At 38.9% G+C, this 25484-nt stretch overlaps 1 protein-coding gene across 4 annotated transcripts in view; it reads left to right on the top strand.

The window, feature by feature from the left end:
* Positions 1–25484, top strand: part of nos1apa (nitric oxide synthase 1 (neuronal) adaptor protein a) — a 97344-nt gene that overhangs the window by 59431 nt on the left and 12429 nt on the right. For all 4 annotated transcript variants that reach the window (XR_013786925.1, XR_013786926.1, XM_079460516.1 and 1 more), the window contains 3 exons: positions 6569–6730; positions 11361–11526; positions 13130–13279. Coding sequence is in view for 2 of the 4 variants with exons in the window: in XM_079460516.1 (XP_079316642.1) it covers positions 6569–6730; positions 11361–11526; positions 13130–13279 (478 nt within the window). In the remaining 2 variants the exon portion in view is untranslated. The remainder of the gene's footprint in view (positions 1–6568; positions 6731–11360; positions 11527–13129; positions 13280–25484) is intronic.

Genomic DNA, 25484 nt, shown 5'->3' on the forward strand with positions numbered 1-25484 from the left:
GTTTAAGTTGTGAAACGCCATTAGCTGTTCGCACCGATTGCGTCACACGCAAAACTTGAGCGTATACATCACTGCGTGCCTTCCTTCGTGGAGCGCGGTTGTCTGTGATTAAAATCTGCTGTGCTCACACAATCGTACGGCTATGAAAGTGACCAGTTCTTAATGTTTTTATACAGTTTTTGCTGCGTGTTTAAATAAATGCCCATGGCTGACTTCTATTTGCTTGTTGCGTGTGTTTTTTAATCGTCGGGAGTTGGGTTGGTTTAGGGTAGGAGGCTCTAAAATATCATTTTAGATAATAGTACGTTTAATACGTATTTTTAAAATTGTTTCAGTTCTACAAGTGCAAAGAACGGAGCGTGTCATGTTCACGCCTAGAGGAGTCAAAGCGTGACACTAACTCAGATTTTCGAGTGGACCGGCGTGCCTGTTACACGCTTTGGTGTGATACCAGGTTGAATGGTGATACTCGGCACATTTTCTTATTCATTTACAATATGTAGACATCCTCAGCAGTGGATTAGTATGTTGCTACATCTAATACACTTTTAAAGGATTGCTTTCTAGTACAGCACATTTATCCCAGACTGTCAGAGACCTCAGCACATTTCATCTTATGTTTGAATGCTGAATAAGAGGTTTTCTGAAGTTTAGGACACATGTGTTTTATCCCATAGTGCTTACTTGCTGTAAAAAGTCTAAATACAGTTTGATATACAGGAAAACACAGAGCTGCTTTCTGCACATTTTCAGCGATGACTTTGACTAGCTGTTGTCTCAGTAGTTTCAGATTGGTATGACGCATATTGTAAAGAAGAAAATGCTAAAAGCTGGCATAGACACAACAATTTTAATCCAATTGGCTCGTTTCTATGATGTCGACCTTGAATCTGTTCTCTTTACAAGGTGTGAAAGATTGATACATTTTGTTGATTTAAAAAAAAATCACATAAAATTAAAGGTTGTGGAAATACTGTTATTGGTTAACTATGTCAGCCAGTTACTTTATTCTGATAGTCAAAAGTCTGGCTTTGCAAAGTTGCAAAAAGTGTTTGAATGATAAATATCTCAAAGAATCTAAACAAAAATGTTGATTGACAACTGCCCGGTCAATGCACAATTTTAGTGAACTTTAACATTCCTCAATACAGATCCAAAAAGACTCACTATAGCTAATATAATAACATCTGACCGTGGCCACAAACCAGAGCAAAATCTTTTTTTTATTCTCGACCTTGCTGTCTGAATAGTTGAACAGGCTGAACTAAAAACAGCTGTCAAAGAAAACTTGTTCATATTATATCTTGCGCCCTAGTCTCAGCCTCAGACGTCACGCCCAGTCGACATCAGATTGGTTGAATTTCACAGGATTTCTGGGAGACGTATGTTTCGCGTTCTTTAACGGTCCGCCTGGAAACAACACAAAGCCGTCTGATCTAAGAAGCAAGCTGTCGTGCTTACAACGGTTGCAATATGAATTCATCACATTCGACTAAACGCTTAATTCTTAAAATTCACGGCATCAACTTTAAAATAATAATAATTGTGGTTGCTGTTAACTTTTGACACGTTTGTGAATGTACACCAGTCTGTTACTGCGGGGACATTTCCATGCCTCTAAACAGGACGCGGCACAAAACGAAACGTGAGTGGTTGCTCCACCTGTCAGTCACATGGCATCTTGGGCGGCCCTTGACCAAAGAAAGCGGCGAAAGCTTCCAGGCCTTCCGTAAGAACCTGGTAAACACATGCTTCTGCATTTTGTAAGATATTTTGGTATTCATATTTTCAGGTACATTTTTAACATGCTTTTTCAATACAGGCATTTTACACAGATATACAGGCGTAAGCAGCTCATTTCTCCAAAGGTCTAGAGAGAATCGTCTCTCCCCGCCCGATAATTTTGCCTCATGGTCTAAATGTATTCATCACTCAAATATAGACAGCAGCGTATTCATTGATGCTACATGATATAACAGTAATACATTGAAATAATATTTTTTTGCATCATGCACGGCGCAGTACGAGCAAGGGTATCAAACCTTTCTCCTTTACAGTATATACCACTTCAAGCATTTTGGGATTGACTGATTTACTTATAGTTTATACACACTCATGGATCACCTCCGACTGTCCCATCTTCCTCGCCTCTCATGAGTCTCATTCCTGCCTCAGAATTTAAATTTTTTATTCATTTTTTTACTTTGACATATTTCTAGTGAGAGCACTGGGGACTATTATCATTGCCTGATAGCGAGTCTTGCTTACTCTTTTTATTATTGCTGTTGTCAGAACGGAGTTTCAAGCAAATTGAAAATTCAGGTATGAAATCTAGAACTTGTCACATTGCTGTATGACAGTATTTATTTGGTGCAGGAAGGCATCGGATGCATGAAGAAATAGTTCATGTCATTGCACAGCCTACTGGCTGTAGGATGGTCGAGTCAGTGTGCTGTGTTACAGACCTTTCCATACACTGGCATAGCCCCAGTCCTGATACAAACCACAGATCATCATAATATTCTATAGCTATTTAGGTGTTACTATTTTGTGATACTTTTGACTGAATTTTGCTTTAAAAGCCAGTCGTTCAAAGATCTCTCTTAATTCTTCTTCACGTCATTGATCTCATTTACAGTTACAATACATTACAGTAATAATGAATGTAAACAACTGATTTATGGTTATCGTTAGAATTTATAGCGGATTTGTTTGTGGTTTATGTCCGAGCAGGTTGCACGGAGTTATGCAAATGCAGAGGTTGACAGAAAGGTATTCAGTTCCTACAGTATGATTGCATTTGGACAAAATTTTAATGGTCCCACAAAATAAATATGTATATATTACTTTAAAAAATGCTTTGAAAGCATTGCCTTCCCTACCTTTAATGGATGTGTTTTCTCATTTCTTAAAGGGATAGTGCACACAAAAATGAATATGTTGTCATCATTTACTCATTCTCTTGTCATTTTAAACCTATATGACTTTCTTCTATATATATTTTGAAGAATACCCATTCCCTTCTCATGCACGGACATAAAACCAATGCAAGTCAATGGGTACCGCCGTTGTTACTGACATTTTTCATAACATGTTTTGTGTTCTGCAGAAGAAAGAAAAGGTTTAAAATGACCAGAGAATTTATAAATCATGAGAAATAAAATTTTTTTGGTGAATCGCCCCTTTAACAAAAATGCCCTCAGTTTTCTTCTTCTTAATTTCTTATTTTTTACTCCGAAGTATAACGTACGCACTCGTTCTCTACAGTAGATTCATGTAGAGAAGTAAACAGTACGCTGTTTTGCACTCACTGTAATAAAACTGAAACGCGTAATGCCCTCTGACAGTCTCTGTTTGGAGCAGTTTTGTTCCATTTAAGGCCAGTTGTATTGCGTTTCACATTGAAGGTGTTGTATACTCACAGAGAAGTTCTTCAGTGAACGCTCATGGGTAGATAAAACTGCTGCAGTCCCAGTTTCAAAGTAGCTTAAATGTGACAAACTGAGTAAAATGATCAAATATATCAAATCAATTGTCAAAGTGTCACACCCACATAATAACATATTTGTCTTCCAACAATGGCAGTTAAAGGGTGTTTTCTTAACATTTCACTCTGGCTAGCCATTTCATGCTACCAAAACAAACTTAAAACCATCGTAGTTTTGGCCAGATTTTTATTGAATAATTAAAAAATGTGTTCTTTGTTCGTTCTTATGTTCTGTATCAGGGCTATAGGTGCACAACTCTTAAACAGACCTGTAACACTTTGGATCACAGTGCTTCTCAATAGTTTTACTATCTTTTTCTTCTCAACAGTATAGTAGCCAAACCACCCATTTTAAAGTCAGGCCATGTTGCAGTCGCTCTATTCTTCAGCGGCCCATCCATCACCCACTTCTGCTTGATGAATGCAGGCTGTGGTCCAGCTGAGTACCGCCTCGAGATGACAAATACATTGGGCATTTTCTCAGAGGCACAAGAGCCAGCAATAATAAACATGTAGTACGCTCATAATAAAAACAGTAGTAGCAAATAACTGCTAGAGAAAGTATGCATTATATTCTGTTATAATGATTATTTTTTGCAATTAAATATTTTTTATGTAAGGAAGTTATGAATGAGATTTGAGCTTACTTGGTTTTCAGCTAACAGTTTCTTGTGTAAACAAACAAAGTAGTACGTATTAGTTTATATTTATATTTTGTGCATTAAGCCCGTAAACTAAAAGCCTTGTTAATATCAAATAGAACTTGAGTGCAGTTTTACACTGGAGCTGAAACATCCCAAACGCAGAAGAAATTTTGCTTCATTTCAGATGTTCGCCTTTCTGTTGGCACACAGACTTCAGTTATCTGAGCTTTTTTGTTTCTCTCAATATCACACACCAGAGATCTGGAAAGTTTTTGTAGACTTGTGGTTTAAAGTTTAAAATGTATTCATTAATGAATCATTCATAAAGAATATGTTAATTCTTTAAGAAAATATTAATTAACTACATCCAAATTGCTTCTTGTGGTCACGGTTGTTTTTGGGATACTTGACTTTATTATATCATTAATGATTTGTGGCCTTGAATTAAAGGAGCGCAAAAGATAGCAAGTATTTAATCATAGGAGTCATGCTGAACCTAACTTTTTCAATTTACATCCGAGGATCAGACGAAATATAATTTCAAAAACATTTCCCCAGACGTTCCATGCAGATTTGTTAAGGCTATGAATTCAGCTGATGTCAGAGGCTGAGGTGGATTTTCTGTAAGGAGTCTGTGAGAGCAGGTGTTGTTTACAATGGCATTCTGCAGCACTCCCCAAATAAACAGCTGCCAGTTGATGCGCATAAGGCAGCGCTCATCAGACCCAAACCACCACTCACCCGTGTTTGCCCAGCCAAACCGGGTACGAAATGAAAAATATGCCACGTAGAGGTGAGACAATGGAACATTTTCTTTAAATGCACTACTCGCACTATTGCGAGCAAAAGCCTTGCGCCATGCATATCATGTTTTGGGAATGCAAAAAATAAATTTAGTACAAAATTGATTAGGATTTTTTTAAAGAATTAAAGTCCCTCTGAAATAAGAAATTACAATTCAGATTTTTTTATGAAATATTGCAGTGTTTATAGTAAACAGGATATCAATGCGGGTCATTTTCTTTTTAAAATTAATTTACCCTCATAATCTTCAATTCATATCTGAAAATGCACTTCTGTCCTGAAAAACGACACATCTCAAATGATTTTAATACTAGATTAGACAGTTTTGGCAGAGCATCCGTTAACTCCTCCCCTTCAACTGTCAGTCTGCTGCTAGTTTCATTTCAAAATGCAACTGCGGTTTTTATAAATCCAATCAATTCGCAGTAACAAACGCAAGCCATGCCCTCTAATTTTCTCCTTTGAAATTCCTTTTCACTCTGAAATGCGTCAGAATACGAAAGTAAAAACGATCGCAACGTATAGTTCACGGGGACTTTAAAGTCATAAACTATAACAAAAATATCACTGACAGAATTAAATGGATTTGAAAATGATAGGATTGTTTTTAATTAGATTTCCCTTTCTTCAGTTTTAAACGGCGACAGAAAATTCTCTAGTTGTCTCTGTGTATTAAAGTACCAGAACTTTCTAAATTGACTGACTTGCGTAAAAGTATAAAACAACATTACTGTTAACTTTCAGGTCTCCGAGGATGCCCACAGCTGAATGGCCCCTTGCCCCTTCATTCAGGGATTCAGCATCAAGCAATGCCAAAATATTTCTAAGGCGATTCACAGCACATCAATCTCAGACAAAATCTGTCTTTTCTCTGGACGCTGCCGCTGAAGCTTTCACACTCTCTTAATTCTCTACATAGGAGGTCAATATCTGACAGCTGGCATTACCATATTTTCGACCCGGCCGGGATATAAATAAGTTGGCCGAGGGTAGAACTATCAATTTGTCACAGTTGACTGCCTCCCACCCCTCTGCGCTGTGTTTGTTCGCACCACAGCTACACCGACTGCAAGCGCTTCTGTAATTAATATCGAAGTCTCGCTACGAGCAGACGAAGATACATCTGAGAGGCCAGAGAGTTCGTTCTGGCATGCGGTTACCTAATAGCAAGCTTAACAGGGAGAATGCGGATGTTTTGAGGTAAAACATGACACGAGAGAGCGTTGTGCATTTCTGAGCACGGGTGTAACGTTCAAACATGTCTATTTAACACATGTTTACATAGTGCAACAATGGAAAAGCAGAGCAGTGGATTGGAAAAATATGTTCTATGTGAATTGCCCCGTATAATTTCTATACATTCAGGCTGCAGACAATTATCAAAGGCAATACTTATCTCTCATACCCGGAATTAAAGCTTTATTTTGCCAACGCTGAAACATAACTAGACTACCTAGGTCATAGACCCCCAACTAGGTCATGGGTTCGATTTTATGGTAAATCACTTAGTGACAAAATATGTACTTTAAATAGATTTTAAGGCGCTTTGGATAACAGCAGCTGCCAAATGCATAAATGTGAAACATAGATTATTTATAAATCTCGACTAAACTGCTTGCCCCTCTTTCTCCAGCCCTCTGAGGAGCCCAACATCCTGCTGGCTTCCCCTAAGCTGCTGCTTCCCTCGGGCAGTCAGCTCACAGCCAGCACCCCGCTGTCTGTACACCACCAGCTTCAGCTTTTCCAGCAGCAGCTCACTCAACAGCAGCAGCAGACGCAGGTGGCCGTGGCTCAGGTGAGAGATTCATGTCACGCTTCGAATAGATATTAAATGCATCTGCATTAATGCAATTAATGTGCCGTGGCTGTAGTGTCGACACTTGTGTCGGGGCGTCCAGATTACTTTTTTCAACCGCATCGGAATGGTTTTATTTAACTGATTTAAGAAAGGAACCAAACGTAATGAAGCCAGAGCAAAGCATTTTTGTTCATAAAATTCTGTATTCATTGTCTTAAAATAATGGCGTATGTTTGTGGATAGGCAATATTTGGTCCTATAATAAATCTTTTCTGTCAGTTTTGAGTGTGGTTTTGTTCGATGCAGATTTTGGGTCAGTTGAATTCAAGTTAATTCCGGCAAGTATTCCGAAAACATTAAAAAAAAAAGCTCTGTGTAAAGAATTGTATGAGCAAATGTTTTGCTTATGTTGATAAATTTGGCCATAGTATATACCAGGGGTTTTCAAACGTTATAATGCCACGGACCACCAAACAAGACTTTTGTGAGGGACCCCCTTTCTAACATACATTTTTATGTACAAATATCCATTAAAACTTTGTTAGATAAAATAGTAAATGCGATGATATAAAGACAACTAGGGGTGTCCTTGACTAAGGATTTACATGGTTGAATCAGAATTGTCACGTCTTGACTATAGTCAACTGATAGTTGAATCGAGTGTGTGTGTGCGCACCCGCGCATACCGGGGCCGACACCACGTGGTTAACAAGGGTACAGCGGCCTGTTGCATGTGCATGGGCCACTGCCCATATAACCAAAATAGCATGATCCCCATTGCATAACACCTGGTAGTCGAATCAGGCTCCTCCTATCTAAGAATCAAATCTTCGACAATTCGGGGTTGCACCTAAAGACAACATATTGTTTCCAAACTTAAATGGTTTGCGACACTTGTTGAATGAACCCTGAAGAGGTATTTTCAGTTCAAATGTAACTGAACTGTAGCAACTTTCATTTTGAATGCGAAAAAAGGAACTGTAGTGAGAAAAAAAAACAAGAAAAATACAAATATAAACAACTTTGCATGTAACAAAAAGAAATAAACACCTGGAATGAAACCATTATAGTGTTCAGTAGACTTTTAAAAATGTTTTGCCTGTCTTTTGTTTTCTGAAATTTTCTGGAGACCCCTTGAAATCTTTTGGAGGGTCCCTGGACCCCAGTTTGAAAACCCTTTGTATATACAATGCTTGGTATATTTTTAATAAGACTGCAACTAACTGTGATCTGCATGTAACTGAATGTCTAGTCTTTAGAAACAAAAGATCCAGTTTCTCCTAGAGCACTTTAAAAACCTTCAATTTCTTTCCACATTTAGGATTAGCCTCGCATCGTTCAATAGTCACATAATCACACATTAAAACTGTTTGCGGGTGCCTTGATGCATAAACAATCAAAGGTCTTGTGCGTCTTGAGTGTTTTCCGTCATTCAGGCAGCAGACTTGTTTATCAGCCTTTTTTAGCAAGGGGAGAAAGCTGTTCATTTCCCTATAAGCACAATGCTCAGCTGTGGACTCTCTTAACACTGAGATGTCTTTTTGATTGGAGGACACTTTGAGCTCATGTGTCACAAGGTCTGGTGTTTTTCACCGAATTCTTTGATGGGATATCTTTGTTGGACGGGCAAGTCCCCATGTCGCTCTGAGCCGGATTGACGAGAGTCAGGAGGGTCAGATCTGTCAGTGACCTGATCAGGGCAAAACAGATCCTGATTTGCAAAACAACAGTCAAAGAGAGACGGGCCGTGGTTTGCTCTTGTTTCTGTGTGATGTCTCCAGTCAGTGAGGAAGAGGAGCTTTGAAGAACGCTATCAAAGCAACACAAGCATGTCAATCTTTGTTTATTAATTTATTTCTTCATTTGTTGTGGAGTCGCCCTTCTCCTCGGGCAATGTGATGTGAAGATGAAACAACATGCAAGTTTTCCGACGTTAGGATTAGCGGGTTTGGCAGAGTGGGTTGTTTTGGGGAAAATTCTTTGATCATATTACTGTAGAATGTTGCACTATTGAAGGTGTTTCACCATTTTTGCAAGAATTATTCCATAAAGAACCTTTTGAAAAAATCTTTTGTCCATTAATGGTTCTTTGGGAAATCAAATATGGTTATTCCGTGATTGAAGAATCTTGTATTTTTCCAGAAAGATCAATGTGGCTCCTCCTATTTCCAAGCAACTCTGACCAGGTCAGATCTTCTGACCAGAGCGCCAGTTCAAAATACTTTTCGTCCCTGCCATGTCTGTATAAAATGATGCCCAGGTCAGATCTTGATAACATCAGTTTTATTGCTTGCGTGAGATGTTTTTATAAGGGCGAGTATGCATTTTGAATAGACAGTATGTGATTGAGGCCTGGCAGGCATCTAGTAATGCATTCAGAGAGTGCATATACTCTCATATCGAAGTCTTGTTGTGTTTGCTTCAATTCAATCATTGTTTCTGTGTAGAAGAATAAAACATCCACACAGGCGGTTTATAGAGAATGTACGCATATTTGCTTCAAACAAGCAGCAAGAGAGTTTTTGTTTTAAACACTGCTTGATGTTTTACTGCTGAACACAAAATAAGATATTTCGAACAATGCAGGACAGCAAACAGTTCTGGGGCACTTTTGACTACCATTGTCATTTTTCTGACCGTGGTAGTCAATGATGTCCAAGAACTGTTCGGTCACAAGCATTTTTTCCAAATATCTTTGTGTTCAACAGAACAAAGAAACCTATATAGGTTTGGAACAACTTGAGGATGAGAAAATGATAACAGATTAGTTTTTTTGGGTGAACTGTTCTTTTAATGTGTAGCTGTAATGTTTGCTTTCACTGCATCTGTATTCACAAAACATTCTTAAGAAAATTCTTCTTAACAGTCAAATTTTTCTTAAATTCTAATTTAAAACCGTTCGCTCTCACGCTTTTCCTTGCAAGAAAATACAATCACTATGCAGTGGCATCAAAAAGTACAGTTGCTGATGTTATCGGTTGAACAAACGATCTCTACTTTAATCTTGAAAGTACTTTAAAAAAATTGAAAGAGTGAACTCATAATTTATCATTTGTGGACTTTAAATGATTATGTTGACTACAAATAGTTCCTTTTTTATATTGCTTTTTTTGTTGACTTATACCTTTTGTTTTTGCTGACAGGCATAAATAATAAACCGATAAGAAACGTTTATATTTTTGCCATTGAAAGAAAATGATCATCAAATCATTCAGGCTCGATTCTACGGAGTTCGACGGAGAAATGTGTCTCAGTCAGAGTGAGATGTAAAACAATGGCAGTATAAAATATGAGGCCTACATATAATTCCATCCCATATCCTTCTGAAAACAACATCTTTTGTCATGAGCAGGCAGCTCCTTTTCCCAAGACATTCACTCTTTGCCAGGAAACGCACACACCCAGGAAACATGTACAGTCTAAAATTGATAGAAAGGAGCTGAACCTGAACTAAGCTTTCAGTCCACATTTACAGTATGGAAATTTTTTTCATTTATTTTTGCTGAGCTCCCCGCCGGCCTGTTTCTGACATCTCGTTGGCTCTTTCAGGGCAATGCATTGTTCTTAAGGACAAGCAGCATTACTGTTTAAGTTGGGTCATAAATCATCTAGGACCCCTCAGAGGGAGGCCAATGTGTCTTTAGGAGCAGACGGTCAGTGCTTGGGATGAGCCACTGGCAGAAATGGGTTCAACCGCTTACAACTGTGTAGAATCTTCACAGAGTTCTTGTGAAAGAAGCAGAAAGACATTCTAATCATTTAAGAGATTGCTGTGACCAGTCATTAACCGGTCTTTTGGGACCAAGGCGACATTATGTCATAACAGTGTGTGGCACACTGCCTTTGGTGTTTTCTTTTTAGGATTGTTTCAGAGTCTTACACTGTTGATTTTTGATAAACTGATGGTCAGTATTGCTGTAGCTCAAGTGTATAAAAATATATAATAAATATAGCTGCAAGCAGCGTTGGCAGGCCCTCGCACTACTGTGCCACCGCTACAAAACTATGCACAGTGGGCACGTGCATTTCAGTGCTCCGGTCCGGTCTAAATCACAAATGTTTGCTGTACCTCAATGTGCAGGCCCTTATGATATAAAATTGTATAATAATATAATGTACTTCATTTGTCTTTACTGGCATTCGTAATACCTAAATTTTACCCTGGTGACCTGGTGGGTCTTCTTTTTTTTTATGCCCAGAAAAATACCCAACCTTACATTGTGGTCGGAAGTTTTATAGGGCAAAGCACCACTTTTGTCTTTGGAAAATAAGTATTTTGTTCCTTCATCTGGTTTGACAAAGGTAATTGCTTGGTCATAAATCTCTCATAGTCAGAACTGTTAGATACAAACATTTTCCGAAATATCTTATGGGCTTTGTTTTATTCTAAAACATAGAAAAAGTTGAAGGAATTAAGAAGGGATAAGTGACACCAAACTTTGAAGTGGGGTGTACATTAACTACTACTGCAGTTTCTAAGGACCACAATGGAGAATACATTCTTTCGAAGAAAATCTCTAAATTTCTAATGTAGTCTCTGGAGTTTCCTTAAAGCTTCAGTTTTGTTCAGAATGATGACTATTTCAGCCTTATGTCAAACTTAACAATTTGTGTCTGTTTCCCACAGGTTCATCTGCTGAAGGATCAGCTTTCCGCAGAGGCCGCGGCAAGGATCGAGGCCCAGGCTCGGGTTCACCAGCTCCTGTTGCAGAATAAAGACCTGCTGCAGCATATTTCTCTTCTGGTCAAACAGGTTCAGGAGATGGAGCTCAAACTGTCTGGAAACGGCTCGAGTGAGTGTGCTTATTCTCTCTCTTTAGCCATATATCTCCATCTTTCCACTGTCCTTTCTCTCTCTGGGTGTCTTCTTTGGATTCTACTCTCTTGAAGCCCCTTGGGACGTAGCTGCTCATTTAAAGTCTGTGTAGAGGACATTGGTTTTTGTGATTTTCTCAGAGACCATCAATTCCACAGTTCCTATCTTAATACAAGATGGTATCTTGAAAAGAACATTCTGAGCTGTTCAGAGATATCAGGGGGGTTGGTATATGCATGTATCATCTGTATGGTATACAAGCTGTATGGTATAAATTGTACGATTCAATTGCCTATTTATTTTATGCCAACTCAAATATCTCTAACTCTGCAGCTATTTGATAAAACGAATACATTTTCGAAAGCATTTTTGCTGGTTCCCATCTTCCTTTTCTTTTACTGTGCTACAGTAAAAATATTGCTCTTACTACAACTCCACCTCACTCACCCTTTCTGAATAAATCTCATGTGTTTCACCATTTCGCTTTCATTTGTCATTCACTGTCGAACCCCCACAAATCTCCTTCCTCTGGCTTGTATCATTTAACTTTCAAACCTCAGTTTATTTTGTGCTCATTTTAAAGCATCACCTGTACATGTCTCTCAGGTTATGACGTCTGTTATAAAAAACATTCATCCGTGACAGTCCCACTTGTCACACTTAAGTCAGCTTGTAAAGCAGGGGTCTTAAACTTAAACTACAGGGGGGGGGCGCTAGACAGGTGATATTCTCATCAAGAGCTAGCTGAACAGTGGCAATAAATACAATTGTTTTTATAATAGATCATTCACATTTTATAAAGGAAAACGACTTATGTTTGTTTCTGAATAGCTAAGCTTTCAAGTGGTAATAATAGTTTAATCGTGTTTCAGCCATGAAAGGAAGGCAAGCTGTACTATCCTTTTAGAAACTAGATCAAAGTGCAGAAAGTCAATTGTTTTGTAAGCCAACCTTTATTTTGTCAAGATTATTATTCATACTTTATAAGGTTTGCATTTGTTAAAAAATAATGGCAAAGTTAAGTATATAAAAAGTTGGGCTAGTTAAAACGGCTAGTTCACCCACTCATCATTCACTCACGCTCAAGTTGTTCCAAAATAAGTTTTTGGAAGAATGTTTGTAACCAAACAGTTGGGGTCACTATTGACTACCACAGTAGGGAAGAAACTAAAGGTGCTCCAGTTTCCCAAATTCTTCAAAATGTCTCATATCGGGAAAAATGACAATGATAGTCAAAAGTGCCCCAGATTTGATTTCTTTCCCTAATTCTTCAAAATATCTTCTTTTGTGTTCAACAGAACTAAGTAAGAAATTAAGACATTTTTCCTACTATGGTAGTCAATGGTGGCCAAGAACTGTGTGCACGCATTCTTCCAAATATATTTCTCTTGTGTTCATCAGAACTGTATAAGAATGCTTAGGAACAATTTGAGGGCGAGTAAATGAAGACACAATTTACATTTTTGGGTGAACTGTTCTTTTAATATTATTTCGCATCCTCTTTGACGATTTCGCTATATTCTGCTCTATAATCAGGTTAATATCCACCTCATTCTTAAACCTTTCCACTCTCTCACCAGTGGGATCTCAAGACAGTTTACTGGAAATCACCTTCCGTGCCAACGTGCCCCCTGTGCTGTGTGACCCCACCACCCCGAGACCAGAGGACGGCATCCTTTCTACGTTCAACGATGGGACACACTTATCCCTCCCACTAGGCAGTCCTATAGGTAGGGACCAGTGTTTGGTCAAGTTTGAGTGTTTTCGCTTTCTACCGGGACCGCCCCAACAGGAGCAGAGCCCTGATCCTTCGTCCCAAGAGGCTTCGCCCTTGTCGAGGGACAACCTCCTGGGCAGCCTGGAGCTGCTCAGGTTCCGCGAGTCAGGAATCGCGTCTGAGTACGAGTCGAACACGGATGATAGCGATGAAAGCTGGGAACAACAAGAGGAGAGCACCCTGCGTCTGCTCAACGTGCTTAACAAGCACGCATCCTCTGACTGCTTGGATGATGAAATTGCAGTTTAGCGTGCTTTTTTGGGGGCTGTTCATATGCTACTTTGAAGGTTTAAGTCCATCAGCGTTGATATCTGTACAAAGCTTTTTCATACTGCTTGTAATTCTGGGAGACCAAGATGACTTTTAACCCTTAGGGGCATTTCATAGTAAATGTTGTCTCAACTTCGAATTATAAGGACACGCTTCAGATGTCAGTTTCTGCTTGCTGCTGTCTGATTTTTCATGGGACGTTCACAAACACAGCGGTTTTTGGTTAACAGTTCCTGCCGCTCATTATTGGTGGTCTATACAACGGGTCATAACTTTTCAATTTGATCACAAATTAGATGTGTTGCAGGTAAAAAAGGTGGCATTTTAAAAACCGAAATCCCGTAAGTCAATAAAGCGCAACAGTTTGTATAATATATCCAAATACTTTCAAACCATATTTTTCAATTATACTGTATATCTTAAAGGGGGTAGAAAGTAAGATTTAATATAATATTGTTCTTCTCCATCTGGCCCAAAAGAGAAGTTCTTGTACAGGACTTCGATAAACAAATCCCATCCTCCCGTATGCTTTACTCCTATTTGTTGTTGCATCACATCGCTTCTCATTTATGTAAAAAAAACTCTTAAATGCATCACCATCAGTTGCTTTGTTGTAAATAGCTGTATGCGTGAACGTCCATCATTATCTACACTACCGCTCAAAAGTTTAGGATCACTTGACCAAGATGTTTCCCATGATCTTAAAAAGCTTTTTTTATTTGAAACTGAGTGTTACAGTCTTTAAAATTATTAAAAATAATTGAGCCATTATATTAATTTCATTCGTTAGAAAACTAAAAACAGATTTTGTTTTTGCTTAAATCAATGAGGCTAATGAATGAAATAATAAATAACTAATATAAAAAAATGAACTAATATATTGACCAATTATTGCTATCAGTCGTTAAAACTAATTGACTAATTGTTTACACGATCAGCTTTTATATGGAAGATAATTATACACCTCTGAAGATATGATCAGGGTTTCCATCCAAACGTAATGTCAATCTTTTCAAAGTTCGCAGTCACAGGAAAAAAGACTAATGCGAAATTGGTGCGTTTCCATCAACCACCTCAAGCGATCGTAACTTATTTGCGAATCAACGTTTTTATTTCGACATTTGGCACTTCCATCACTTGTTTCTAATGCGAAACTTCAAAATGCGCATAAAACCAGGGTGATGGAAACCCTATGGAATTTCTGTCAAGAGATCCTCCCAAAAATGACACACTGGACCTTTAAAAACAGCCGATGATCAGGGCCGATATATCCTGTCAATCAAAAGAGGGCAGGAAAATGCAATGAATTTCTGTTCCGTCTACAAATGTTAAGAGACATCACCGGTTTGATATTCCATATAAATAGTCATAATATTAGGAATAACATTCAGAAAGTTAAGAAATATGAATTTAATCTTTAGAATAGAATCTATCGGTATCGGTGGAGAAATTTAGTATCGGTGCATCTCTAGTCCCAGGTTTGAGACTTCAAGAAGCTCGATGACAAAATGCTAAGTGTATGATTTTGCTAATTCTCCTTTGAAGAAGCTAAAATATAACTTGGTCCATTTATTTTGTATGCTTTAAGTCATAGTTTAGACCCTTTATTCTAAAATTGTCTAAAAAATAAAGAACGAATAAGTGATGCTAAACTTTGACTGGTAGTGTACATGCAGTAGCGGCAACAAAAGATGAAATGAAAATCAGAGCGACACATTTTGTACATTGTCCTGTAATTCTATATTTATCACATCAGTGGCACAGTCCCAGTTTTATACAGGTTACGATGTGCACTTTCATCAGAAGTGCAACGAAGGAAGAAAATGATCCAGCTTACATCTGTTTCAGCATGCACGGCAGAACAGACTCTTAATCGAATGACTGGACCAAGGACGCTAAGCTAATTATACCCTAAGGGTAACAAGGCGTCTAAGCAGTCAGATCTTTACCAACAGAGACTCCAATTAGTTTGCCATGTCAAGGTTTAGAAAGCCCACATCCTTTATCTATTCTTTACACACATGAGAGCTTGTAGTGTCTACGCTAACTTAGACTTTTGTTCCACGCACTTAGCTTTCTAACTGTTCTGTGCTTTTGAAACGTGATATATTTCTGTGTCCTGTATCTCTCTGATAAACGATTTGCCTCTTTAAACTCTCCCTTCTTATTTTCCTCTCGATCTCCGAGCATTCAGAGCCAGACAAGTGTCTACAATTAGGCCGGTAATAATAGGGCGGTGAGTAAATCTTCCCACACAGAAGGTTGAAAGCACTCTCTGGGTTGGTGTCATTATCAAACATTTGTATTTTTCTCCATTTACACAAAGTCTTTCAACAAATGTAAAGTGAAGTAAATCTCCACACCGCAAGAAATCTTCCCAGCTTTTTTTATATGTCGTTTCTAATGATGGATTCATGACCGGTGGTGTTGTCTTGCTAAAGGTCTCGAGGCCAGAACCCAGCTGTGAGCTTTGTTTTGAAATCCCCCACTGATGTCTGAACACAGTAAGACCAGTTAATCAAAGCTTTTTTTGCTATTTTGCTTCATTCGAGGACATAAAGTTGGTTGTGGGTTTTTCTTAAGATAAGCATTATTTTGGCTACAGTGGTGTGTAGGTCGCCTTGTTTGTGTGCCATGAATGATACCTCAAATTGTGTGGCTGGTCGAAGCCTGCTATTCCACAGTGATTAGACTAGGGCAGTGGTTCTCAAACTTTTTCGGTGTAATGCAAATATTTCCATTTCTTTTTCCTATTTGAGTCCATTGCTTTGTGGCCCACCCAAATAAAGACTTACAATCTAGAATTTTGATTAAAACATATTTGGTCAAACATTGCAGGAACATCAATACTTTTTTGGTGGTCTTATTTTTCTGATGTTTGATTGCATAAAACCTATGATACATTGCTATATTTCAGAAAATGCTGCAAAATCTGTGGCCCCCCTGGATCCGTCTCAGGTCCCTCCAGTTTGAGAATCACTAGTGTAGGGAGCAGAATATCATAAGCCTTTCACACAGAAAATTTGTCCCGGGATCATTAGATTTTATTCATTTACACTGCCAGTGATTTTCTGGAATCTGTGCGTGCGTTCACACACATCCCGTGAAGATCCCGTAAAGACACGTGACATACTGTAATGTAATGTTATGTGCATTTTTTTTGTAGTGAAAATAGAGTTGATCACAGTGAAGGATATTTCCTTGCAGTGTATTAGGTGGCTAAATAGCGCATTATTATTGCCTTCCTTTATTTAGTGCCAAATAATCTCTCTTTTTTGGGGGTTACTATTCCGTAGCATATATTGCATATATATTATATAAGACGTCAATTTTGAAAAACACTTTTTTATTTATATTTTATATTGGTAAATGCAGAACAACGAAGCGGAACGAGGCACAAGAACACAAGGAAGCCTATAGCCCAACAAGATTAAGCTAGATGCATATAAAATGTCACATGAAAACAAATAAAAGCAAGTTGCTCAGGCTTGTTCGGTGCAAATTTGCACAGCCTTAATGAAAACATTTTAAGTAAGTAAAAATTAGCCAGTACTTTTGCAACATAGCCTTACTGCAACACAAAAGGCACGGTATAATCATTTTTCAGTAATATGATGTACAAAAATGTAAGTTACCATATAAGCGCGGAATAAGCTCACGCAAATCGAATGAAAGACCTAATTAATAAAGCATATTGCACATAATGCTATAAAAACCATGTTTATTAATGTTTACAATGTTTTTGTTTAGAAACACAAGCACGTAAATGTGCGGGTGAAAGTTTGGAATTAGTCTGTTAACAGTGTCTGCACAGAGACCCGTGGGCTTCTCCGCTGCGCAGCACAAGCACGGCAGGTGCTCAGAGACATGTTTTAAAAGTTGGTAAGCGAATCAAGTTTATTGAAGTGCTGTGTATTTTCGTGTTTGATAAAAGTAATTTCAAGTTTAAACTGCGTTTAGATGCAGACATCGCTATTCTCGCATCTGACCTTATGTTTCGTGACTATGACTCTTGCATTGATCCATGATTTTGCTAAAGACAAAAAGTTGGCCTATTTTTAAATTTTCGCTAACAAATAAAAATACTCACTTAACCATATTTGAAGAGTTTGGTTCCAAACATCATGTTTTTTATTATGTTAGCATGTTTTTACTATGTTTTATTGTGTTAGTTAGCTGTATTTTTATTGTTATTATGGCTCAAATCAAAACAAACCAATTGCAGTTTGATTGATATTAACTGAACTGCACAATAAAAAAACATGACTTTTGAGTTGATCTCATTTGGAACCAAACTCTTCATTTGTTTTCATAGCCAAATTATTTACATTTTGTTATAGATGTGTGTAATCACTACACAGCTTTTACGATATTGTCTCTGCATTTTGTTCACACAGAGCGCTTTCTGAGACTGATCCCGTTTATATTAACTAGGTCCCCTTTCCGGACTCACTTTACGGATCAATCCGGGATGCGTTTGTGTTCCTGGGAATTGAACCCATGACCTTTAGGTTGCTTATTCAACCCATTAATCAGGAACACTGTTTGTATATGTAAACACGTTTAAGTGACTGACTTTATCCGAATGAGAGAAAAAGGGTTGTCTTGTAATTGTATAAAGATGACAAATGGCACGTTGTGAGCCCATCTGTAATTCCAAAATGTGTTAGCTTGATAATGGAACCACTTCAAATACCACATGCCCCGTCTCGCACGACTGCTTGAAGAAATAGAAATTAGCGGTTAAACACACACAGAGAGCGCCGCGTGAACCGCTGTGAATGTAAGGATGTTCTGGAGTGTCGCTCGCTCAGGGAAACAAGCGGCTGTGGAATGGCTTTCGCCTGCAGTGTAATTGAAATTGCATAAGAAAATCACATCTCATTTTAGTACAGCCGCCACTTCTGAGAAAAGCTGGGAAGCATGCCTGCCTCCGAATTAAAAGCTTTTTCTCCAGCCCACCCGCTTGCTGTGGAAATAGATCCTTTTGAATACAAAGCTTTTGGCAACAATCTTTCTCCTGAAGTTGTAGAGGCACTTGGTGATTTCAATTGTCTAATGTAGAAGTTGTAAAGACAGTAACCTTTTAAGCTTACAAAATCAGACATTGCAGACTGAAATATGTGACAATATGTGAATTAATTGCCATTTTGATAGTTTCAGCTTTATGGATAATTTTCATAAATTATGATGTATATTTCTCTGTAGAGGGTTTAACCCTTTATAGGGCACTTATTGAAATACTTGGAAATTCTACATTTCAACCCTGGAGTGTTATTGGAGGTTATTACAAGACTTTTATGTTGAAAAATCAAGCTCAATGAAGAAACCATATATGGTTCCTCGCCGGTCTATGGTCATTTTTTCCCAAAACATTTATATATTTATCAATTTAAGACACATATTTAAAATATAAATAAACTTCATAATATTTATTTAGGAACACAAACACACACTCAAAACCGTGACACGGAAGTGCAGATCTATTGAAAACAAAAAAATCTTGACATATAAGTTGAAAATATATAATAATAAGTGAAAAATAGCACTTAGCACTGCTGGTGCCACTTATTTTAGCAGTAATAAGGCTCACGGTAAAAATAAACACAAATATATAAAAGTGTCTATAAATTTGAGATCTTTCCCTCGAGTCCCATAATCCATTTCTTTCTCTGTTTTTCTAAATCTTAATTTGGAAGATGATGGAAATAGTAATAGATTTCTCTTTTTTTCCTCTGTTGCAGCAAATGGAAATGCAAAAATATTTTTTTGCTATGATCTGCTATAAACCTATATTAGAAGTTTGCTCTGTTATAATTTACTTCTGTGATCCAAGTTAGAAAATGTGAAAAGGGTCCATTCACTTCTGTTGATTTAATGTCCCAGAAGGGCTCAACACCATGAAATTAAAAAACTCTTCTACAAACATAAATTAATATGATACATTTCGCAGAAATTCTGGTATGCACTATTAAATCTATCAGGTTCCAATGAATTTTTTGAAGCTGCACGAATGGTCGTAAATCTGTCATAATCTTAAAATATTGTGTATTGAAACGAATTACTTTATTTCACCTCGGGTCAGTTTAAGCAGAGGTGGACAGAGTACACAGGTTCATTACTTGAGTAAAAGTGCAGATACCCCTTGCTAAATTTTACTCAAGTACAAGTAAAAGTACTACAGTCAGATGTGTACTTGAGTAAAAGTACTGAAGTACATGTTTTTAAAAGTACTTGAGTATCAAGAGTACAAGAGTACATTTTCTAAATATTGCATTACTACTGCCACAGTGCTTACATTTATGTACAGAAACGTCCTACATGGAGTTATGAAAAATGTTAATGTTAATACCTTGGAGAATGTTAAAGGAATTTAAAGTAAAATAAAGTAATTTTAATCTTTTTACCATGCTTTATTCTTTTCACCTCTGCTAGAGTTTTAATGGATTTTTTGCACCCACATTTGAACCGAACAGTTTTAAACAACACACCGCATACTCAAGAACATCAAAGCAAATACTCGGCTTACATTAATGAGTAATATTAGAAAATACAATTCAGCTAACAATTGTGTGTACATGTGAGTTTCTCTGTTTTTTCATCAATCAGTAGAGGCGTTTCTTCAAAACATAGGGTATGGCGAAATTTCCTCAGACCATACAAAAACGAACCACAATGAAACCAAATGATACCACATATATGTAACCACAAAACTTAAAGTAGTAAAAAATAACCCAGCCAGATGTTGTCATAACCACCACCAACGACTACGTTAATCGACTATGAGACTAAAATATAAACCAACCATTGATCAGATTCAGCAAACAAGATTAAATATAAAACATGTCTTACCTTGTCGCAGGGTTGTTAAGCCTTGATTCTTTTCATTTTTAAGCTAATCCTGGCATAGCTAGTGGCAAATCGCAAAATACATAATAGCCTAAACTGCGACTGCACTACAAAGTCTTTCCGTACAATATATTTTTTTAATTTTTCACAGATAGCGTTGTACATTATGAATGAAATACAATAACAATAGTGTAAATTATTCGATTTATTAAAATTATTAAATGGATGCCAACTAATTGGGAAAATAAAGACCATCCCCACTACCCATAACCTCACACTTGATTCCAAAACCACTGTTAGGCATTTTGTAGACAGTTTCTTTGTTTTATTGAAAATAAATGCCTGTATATGATCTTAAATGTGGAAAATGCAGACAAACGAGTTTAGCCAAAAAGAGCTTCGAACCAACATTACGATGATGTCACGTCAAAACTACATATCTTCGGTCTTACCGACTATATGTCAATGACGCTATGTGAATTAACAGTGTTTATACATTCTCAAATACACATGCTTCCGACGCCTATGCTACATGTACAGATCAGTGTAAAGTAGTTTAATTATCTATAATGAGTCTCATTATGCACACGTACTTTGTTTCAACAATGTTTTCTGAACGCTAGGGCCATACACAAACGCCGCCCCTGAAATCAATAAACCTAAAACAGCAAAGAAGGCGATATAGCAATGTTCTGACACACCTCTGAACCTGACCGTGTTATACACGCAGCATAGAGCAAAGAAGAGAAAATAATAATGATTAAAGAAAATCAGCTGACCGGTCGCGATGTTTTCAAGTTCATTTCATGTTATATTTAGCATTTTATATGACGCTATTGGCTACTCTTCCCTTACCTTAATTCTTTATTCATATAAAAATACCCCCAAATCGCATGAAAATACACACAAAACACATATTCTTCAATCGTGCATGTATTAGCTTCTTGTTTTGGTGAAGAAATGTTACTTTAGCTTCATCGCGGATGTCCTGAATGAGGAAGTGTACACAGGACGTGTCATGCAGACGTGAGATGATTGACAGCTGTGTACAGCAAATGATAGAGCTCTGAGGTCTGGGTGATTGTTGCTGATAGGCTCGCCCAATAAGTGGCGCCTGCACAATCCAATCACGTTTGAGAGGGAAAAAACAAATTGGTGGTTTCCGAGATTTTTCTTTTTCCTTTTTAGAAGTAACGTGTACTTACGGTTATGGATAGAAATGTAGCGGAGTAAAGAGTACAATATTTGCCTCTCAAATGTACTTGAGTAAAGTCATGAGTACTCCCCAAAAATTATACTCAAGTAAAGTACAGATCCCTCAAAATTGTACTTAAGTACTGTACTCGAGTAAATGTACTCCGTTACTGTCCGGCTCTGAGTTTAAGGATAGCTGAATTTCATGCGTGTTTCTGCTTGATATTGATGTGATGAGTCTGTGATTAAATATTTATTCGAAGTTGCCTAAAAATTGGGGCATTGTTTTCTGTTTTTTCAATTTTACTCTGCTTGAAGAAAGATTTTTCTCTCCAGTGGCTGTGTAATGCCGAACTCACACCACCACAATCTATATTTCATGTTTTCATTGTCAATACAATCTTACAATTAATGTTAGACCAAACAGGAACAAAGATTGCGATTTATCATCTCCTTTATCACATTTTTGGACGGCTGCATACAAATAGCGTCCATATTTTTTGTGTGCTGCTGTTGTTCTTGTGTGCTCTTGAGGTTTTATTAAATTATTTTCTCTCTGCCCTTATATGCACTAAATCTCTAGTTCTCGAGGGAGTTAGTCTACCAGCAGGGCTCTTCGGCTCGCTTATGGAGTTCACCGCCCTTTCTATTGAGACACATCGCATTAGGAGTCTAGATGGATATGTCAAGTCTGGACAGCGGTGCCACACCTCATTTGTGATTCAGCTGATAAAAGGAAGTCACATGGTTTAAAGACGATTTACGGACACTTCACCTTAACCCTTTCATCAAGCCCTAACTAAACCTCATTTAGTTCCCATCCCCCATGTATTTAAAAGATTAATGTCAGAAAGAGGGTTCAAATAAAATATTGATGTTTGACCCATCTTCTGCTGACCTAACATCTGCTAGGTCGACCGTATTGCAAATAATGGGTTAAGACTGTTTTATTTGCAATTTTACGTGTCTAGTACAGGCATGGGCAACTTATAAAACACGTATTCGTGCCACATGACCCCTTTAAATCAACACTTCATGAAATGAATTCATAATAGAGTCATCAAACTCAATTACTTTCGAAACAGTAACTGTAATGACAACAGATTTCATCAACGCTAAAAATAGATTCGGAGGCTGGATGCTGTGGATTTTTATATATCTGAAAATACGTCTATAATCGTATTTTGAACATTAAAAAAATGCACATTAACCTAGTGATGATTAATCATTAATTCAGCCCATAATCTATTTATTTAATCCATGATTCTCACTTAAAAAAAAGAATCTTTATCTATGCTGTTAAAAATAAAATTTTATAGAATTGTAGTTTTTTTAAGGAATATTTTAATCTACAAGAAAAACATATTATTACGGCATTTTTCTGGCACCCCAACTGCAGAAAATGTGTTCTTTTACAGATTCATTTGAGATTAACTGTCCTGCAGAGTTTTAACCCTAATTCAACCATTTCATGTAATCCTGAAGACATTTTTAAGGTTGTTCAAATGTGTTTTAGCACTGCATTTGAATCTAGGCGACTATGTATTAAATCCCAAGTTTAGTCTCATAAAGGTCATACTCACTCTACAAGCTGACTGTGCTTCTTTTAGCCTGATTAAACCACTATTGCCTGAACGCTTCATTCTTTCTTTTTAACATGATAAATGCTTCAATCTGCACAACTCTGCGTTGTCCCAGAAATAGTGTGCACTATAAAGATGTAAACCAAGTTGAGTGTTAAAGGTGTTAAATTGAAAGAGCAGAGCACTCTCACCACTGCTACAATAATTGACCTGTAAATAGAAGAGGCTGTTTGTTTTTATATTGTCAGGAGATCTGGATAACAGGGTATCATGTGATGTTCAGCACCAGTGCACTTATTTCCCTTGTGACATGTATTGCTATCCATTGTGTTTTTATGGTTCGGCTGTTGTTTAGCCACATCAGACATCTTGACTTACTTACTCTAGTGTCTGTCAACTAAGTAAAATGTATAGTGGAAGCGCACTTTTCACTACATTTTGCTGTGTGATTTGTCTTGAGATCGAGACACTAATCTCAGCCTTCACATAAAACGGTAAACAGGTAAAGTGTGCATGGTCATGGCAGAAGCTCATAAACAGGCCCAGAGTAGCGCCGTGTCAGATACCCTGCTTGCGTTTGCTAGTGTGATTGAGGCTCGGTGAGGTATTTTAAACTGCTGCCTGGAGCTACATGTCCGTGATACGGCCCAGCCCTGTGGAGAAAGTACAGAATTGATGAACTGTGCTAAAATGGGAACTTTGATGATTTGCTAAATGTCTCCTGTCTTTAGTCCTCATTCGAACTCTCGCATAGGCAGTCTTTTGAGTTGTGGATAAAAGTCTTGTGTGGTTCCCTATCGATACTTCACTCGTACTGCGTAGCAGGACGCTATGGGAAAACTCCTTTTTCTCCGATGACTGAAGCAATTCAAAAGCGCAGTGAAACTGCACGGTGATTGGTTGGAAAAAAGCAGAGCTTTAAACCAATCGTAGCGGAGCTGCCGGACCAATGGCGATGGCACCCGCCAAAATGGGCGGGGCTTATGGCTATATAAGCAGACACATCGCCGTAGGGTCTTCAGATCTCTTCTCCTTCAGCGACGACTCGTCTTCGCTTCCCGAGACTGACTGCTTCGCCGTCGAGAGAGCACCTGCAGCGGATTCGACCTCCTGCTCAGCGCCTTCGCTTCAGCGGATTCGTCAGCGGCTTCGCTCCGGCGGATTCTGTGGGCGGCTTCGCGAGCGAACGGTTCTCGCTATTCAGCACGGTCTTTTCCCTGCCGCTATCCGGCGACGCTGAAAGAGCATATTTTCACACACTTTCTTTTCAGAGAGTGTTAGAGCAAATTTCCTGCGGCATTCACGTGCAGTTTTCACTGCGCTACAATGCCGCGCCGTCCCTGTCACTCGTGTGGGGTTTTTCCTACACGCCGCTGACGGGCACGAGGAGTGCGTCTCATGTCTGGGTCTCTCCCACGCAGAGGACGCGCTCAAAGAGACGGAATGCTCTCACTGCGAGAGTATGAGTCTCACCTCTCTGCGCTCGGGGATAGCTTTCTTTTCAGAGAGCGACTCCGCCCCTCCCCCCCCGCCTCTGCGCGCACAGGACACTGTGCGAGCGAAGCAGCGGGGTAGAGGAGCAAAGCGCTCGGGGAAGCGCGAGCTCACGCCGGCTCGCCGTGCCTCGCCTTCCCCGCAGAGAGATGTTTCCCCGGTCTGTTTCACCCGAACAGATCAGCGTCCACTGGCGGCCGCCTGTGACATGATCTCGTTTGGTGGAAACGAACCGGAGGATGACGACGCCATGTCGTTAGCGGCTTCAGACGGGGAGGAGTTAGCGGGCGCGTTGGATGATCCCGCCCCCTCGCCGTCTCCAGAACCCGGCGGACACGCCCCCAGTGCGGACTCCGAGCTCTTCCGGGTCCTCACGAAGGCGGTTAACGAGCTGGGTTTAGAGTGGTCTCCCCCAGAGGAACCCACTCGCAGCCGCCTGGACGAGTGGTTCTTGCCGGGGCGCCGTCAGGCTCCTCGTCAAAGAAACGCACCGTTCTTCCCGGAAGTTCACGGCGAACTCACGAAGTCGTGGCGCGCCCCCTATTCGGCCCGTCTTCGACCTTCTTCCTCCTCTGCGCTCACCTCCGTGGACGGCGCAGAGGAAAAAGGGTACGAGAAGCTACCCCCCCTCGATGAGTCTGTGGCCGCACATCTGTGTCCGCCCGCCGCCATCGGATGGAGGGCTAAAGCGTCTCATCCTTCAAAGCCGTGCAGGACCACCTCGGCCCTCGCTGGACGCGCATACTCGTCCTCAGGCCAGGCGGCTTC

Source organism: Barbatula barbatula (genome assembly GCF_947034865.1).
Source record: "Barbatula barbatula genome assembly, chromosome: 7".
NCBI classification, from domain to species: Eukaryota; Metazoa; Chordata; class Actinopteri; order Cypriniformes; family Nemacheilidae; genus Barbatula; species Barbatula barbatula.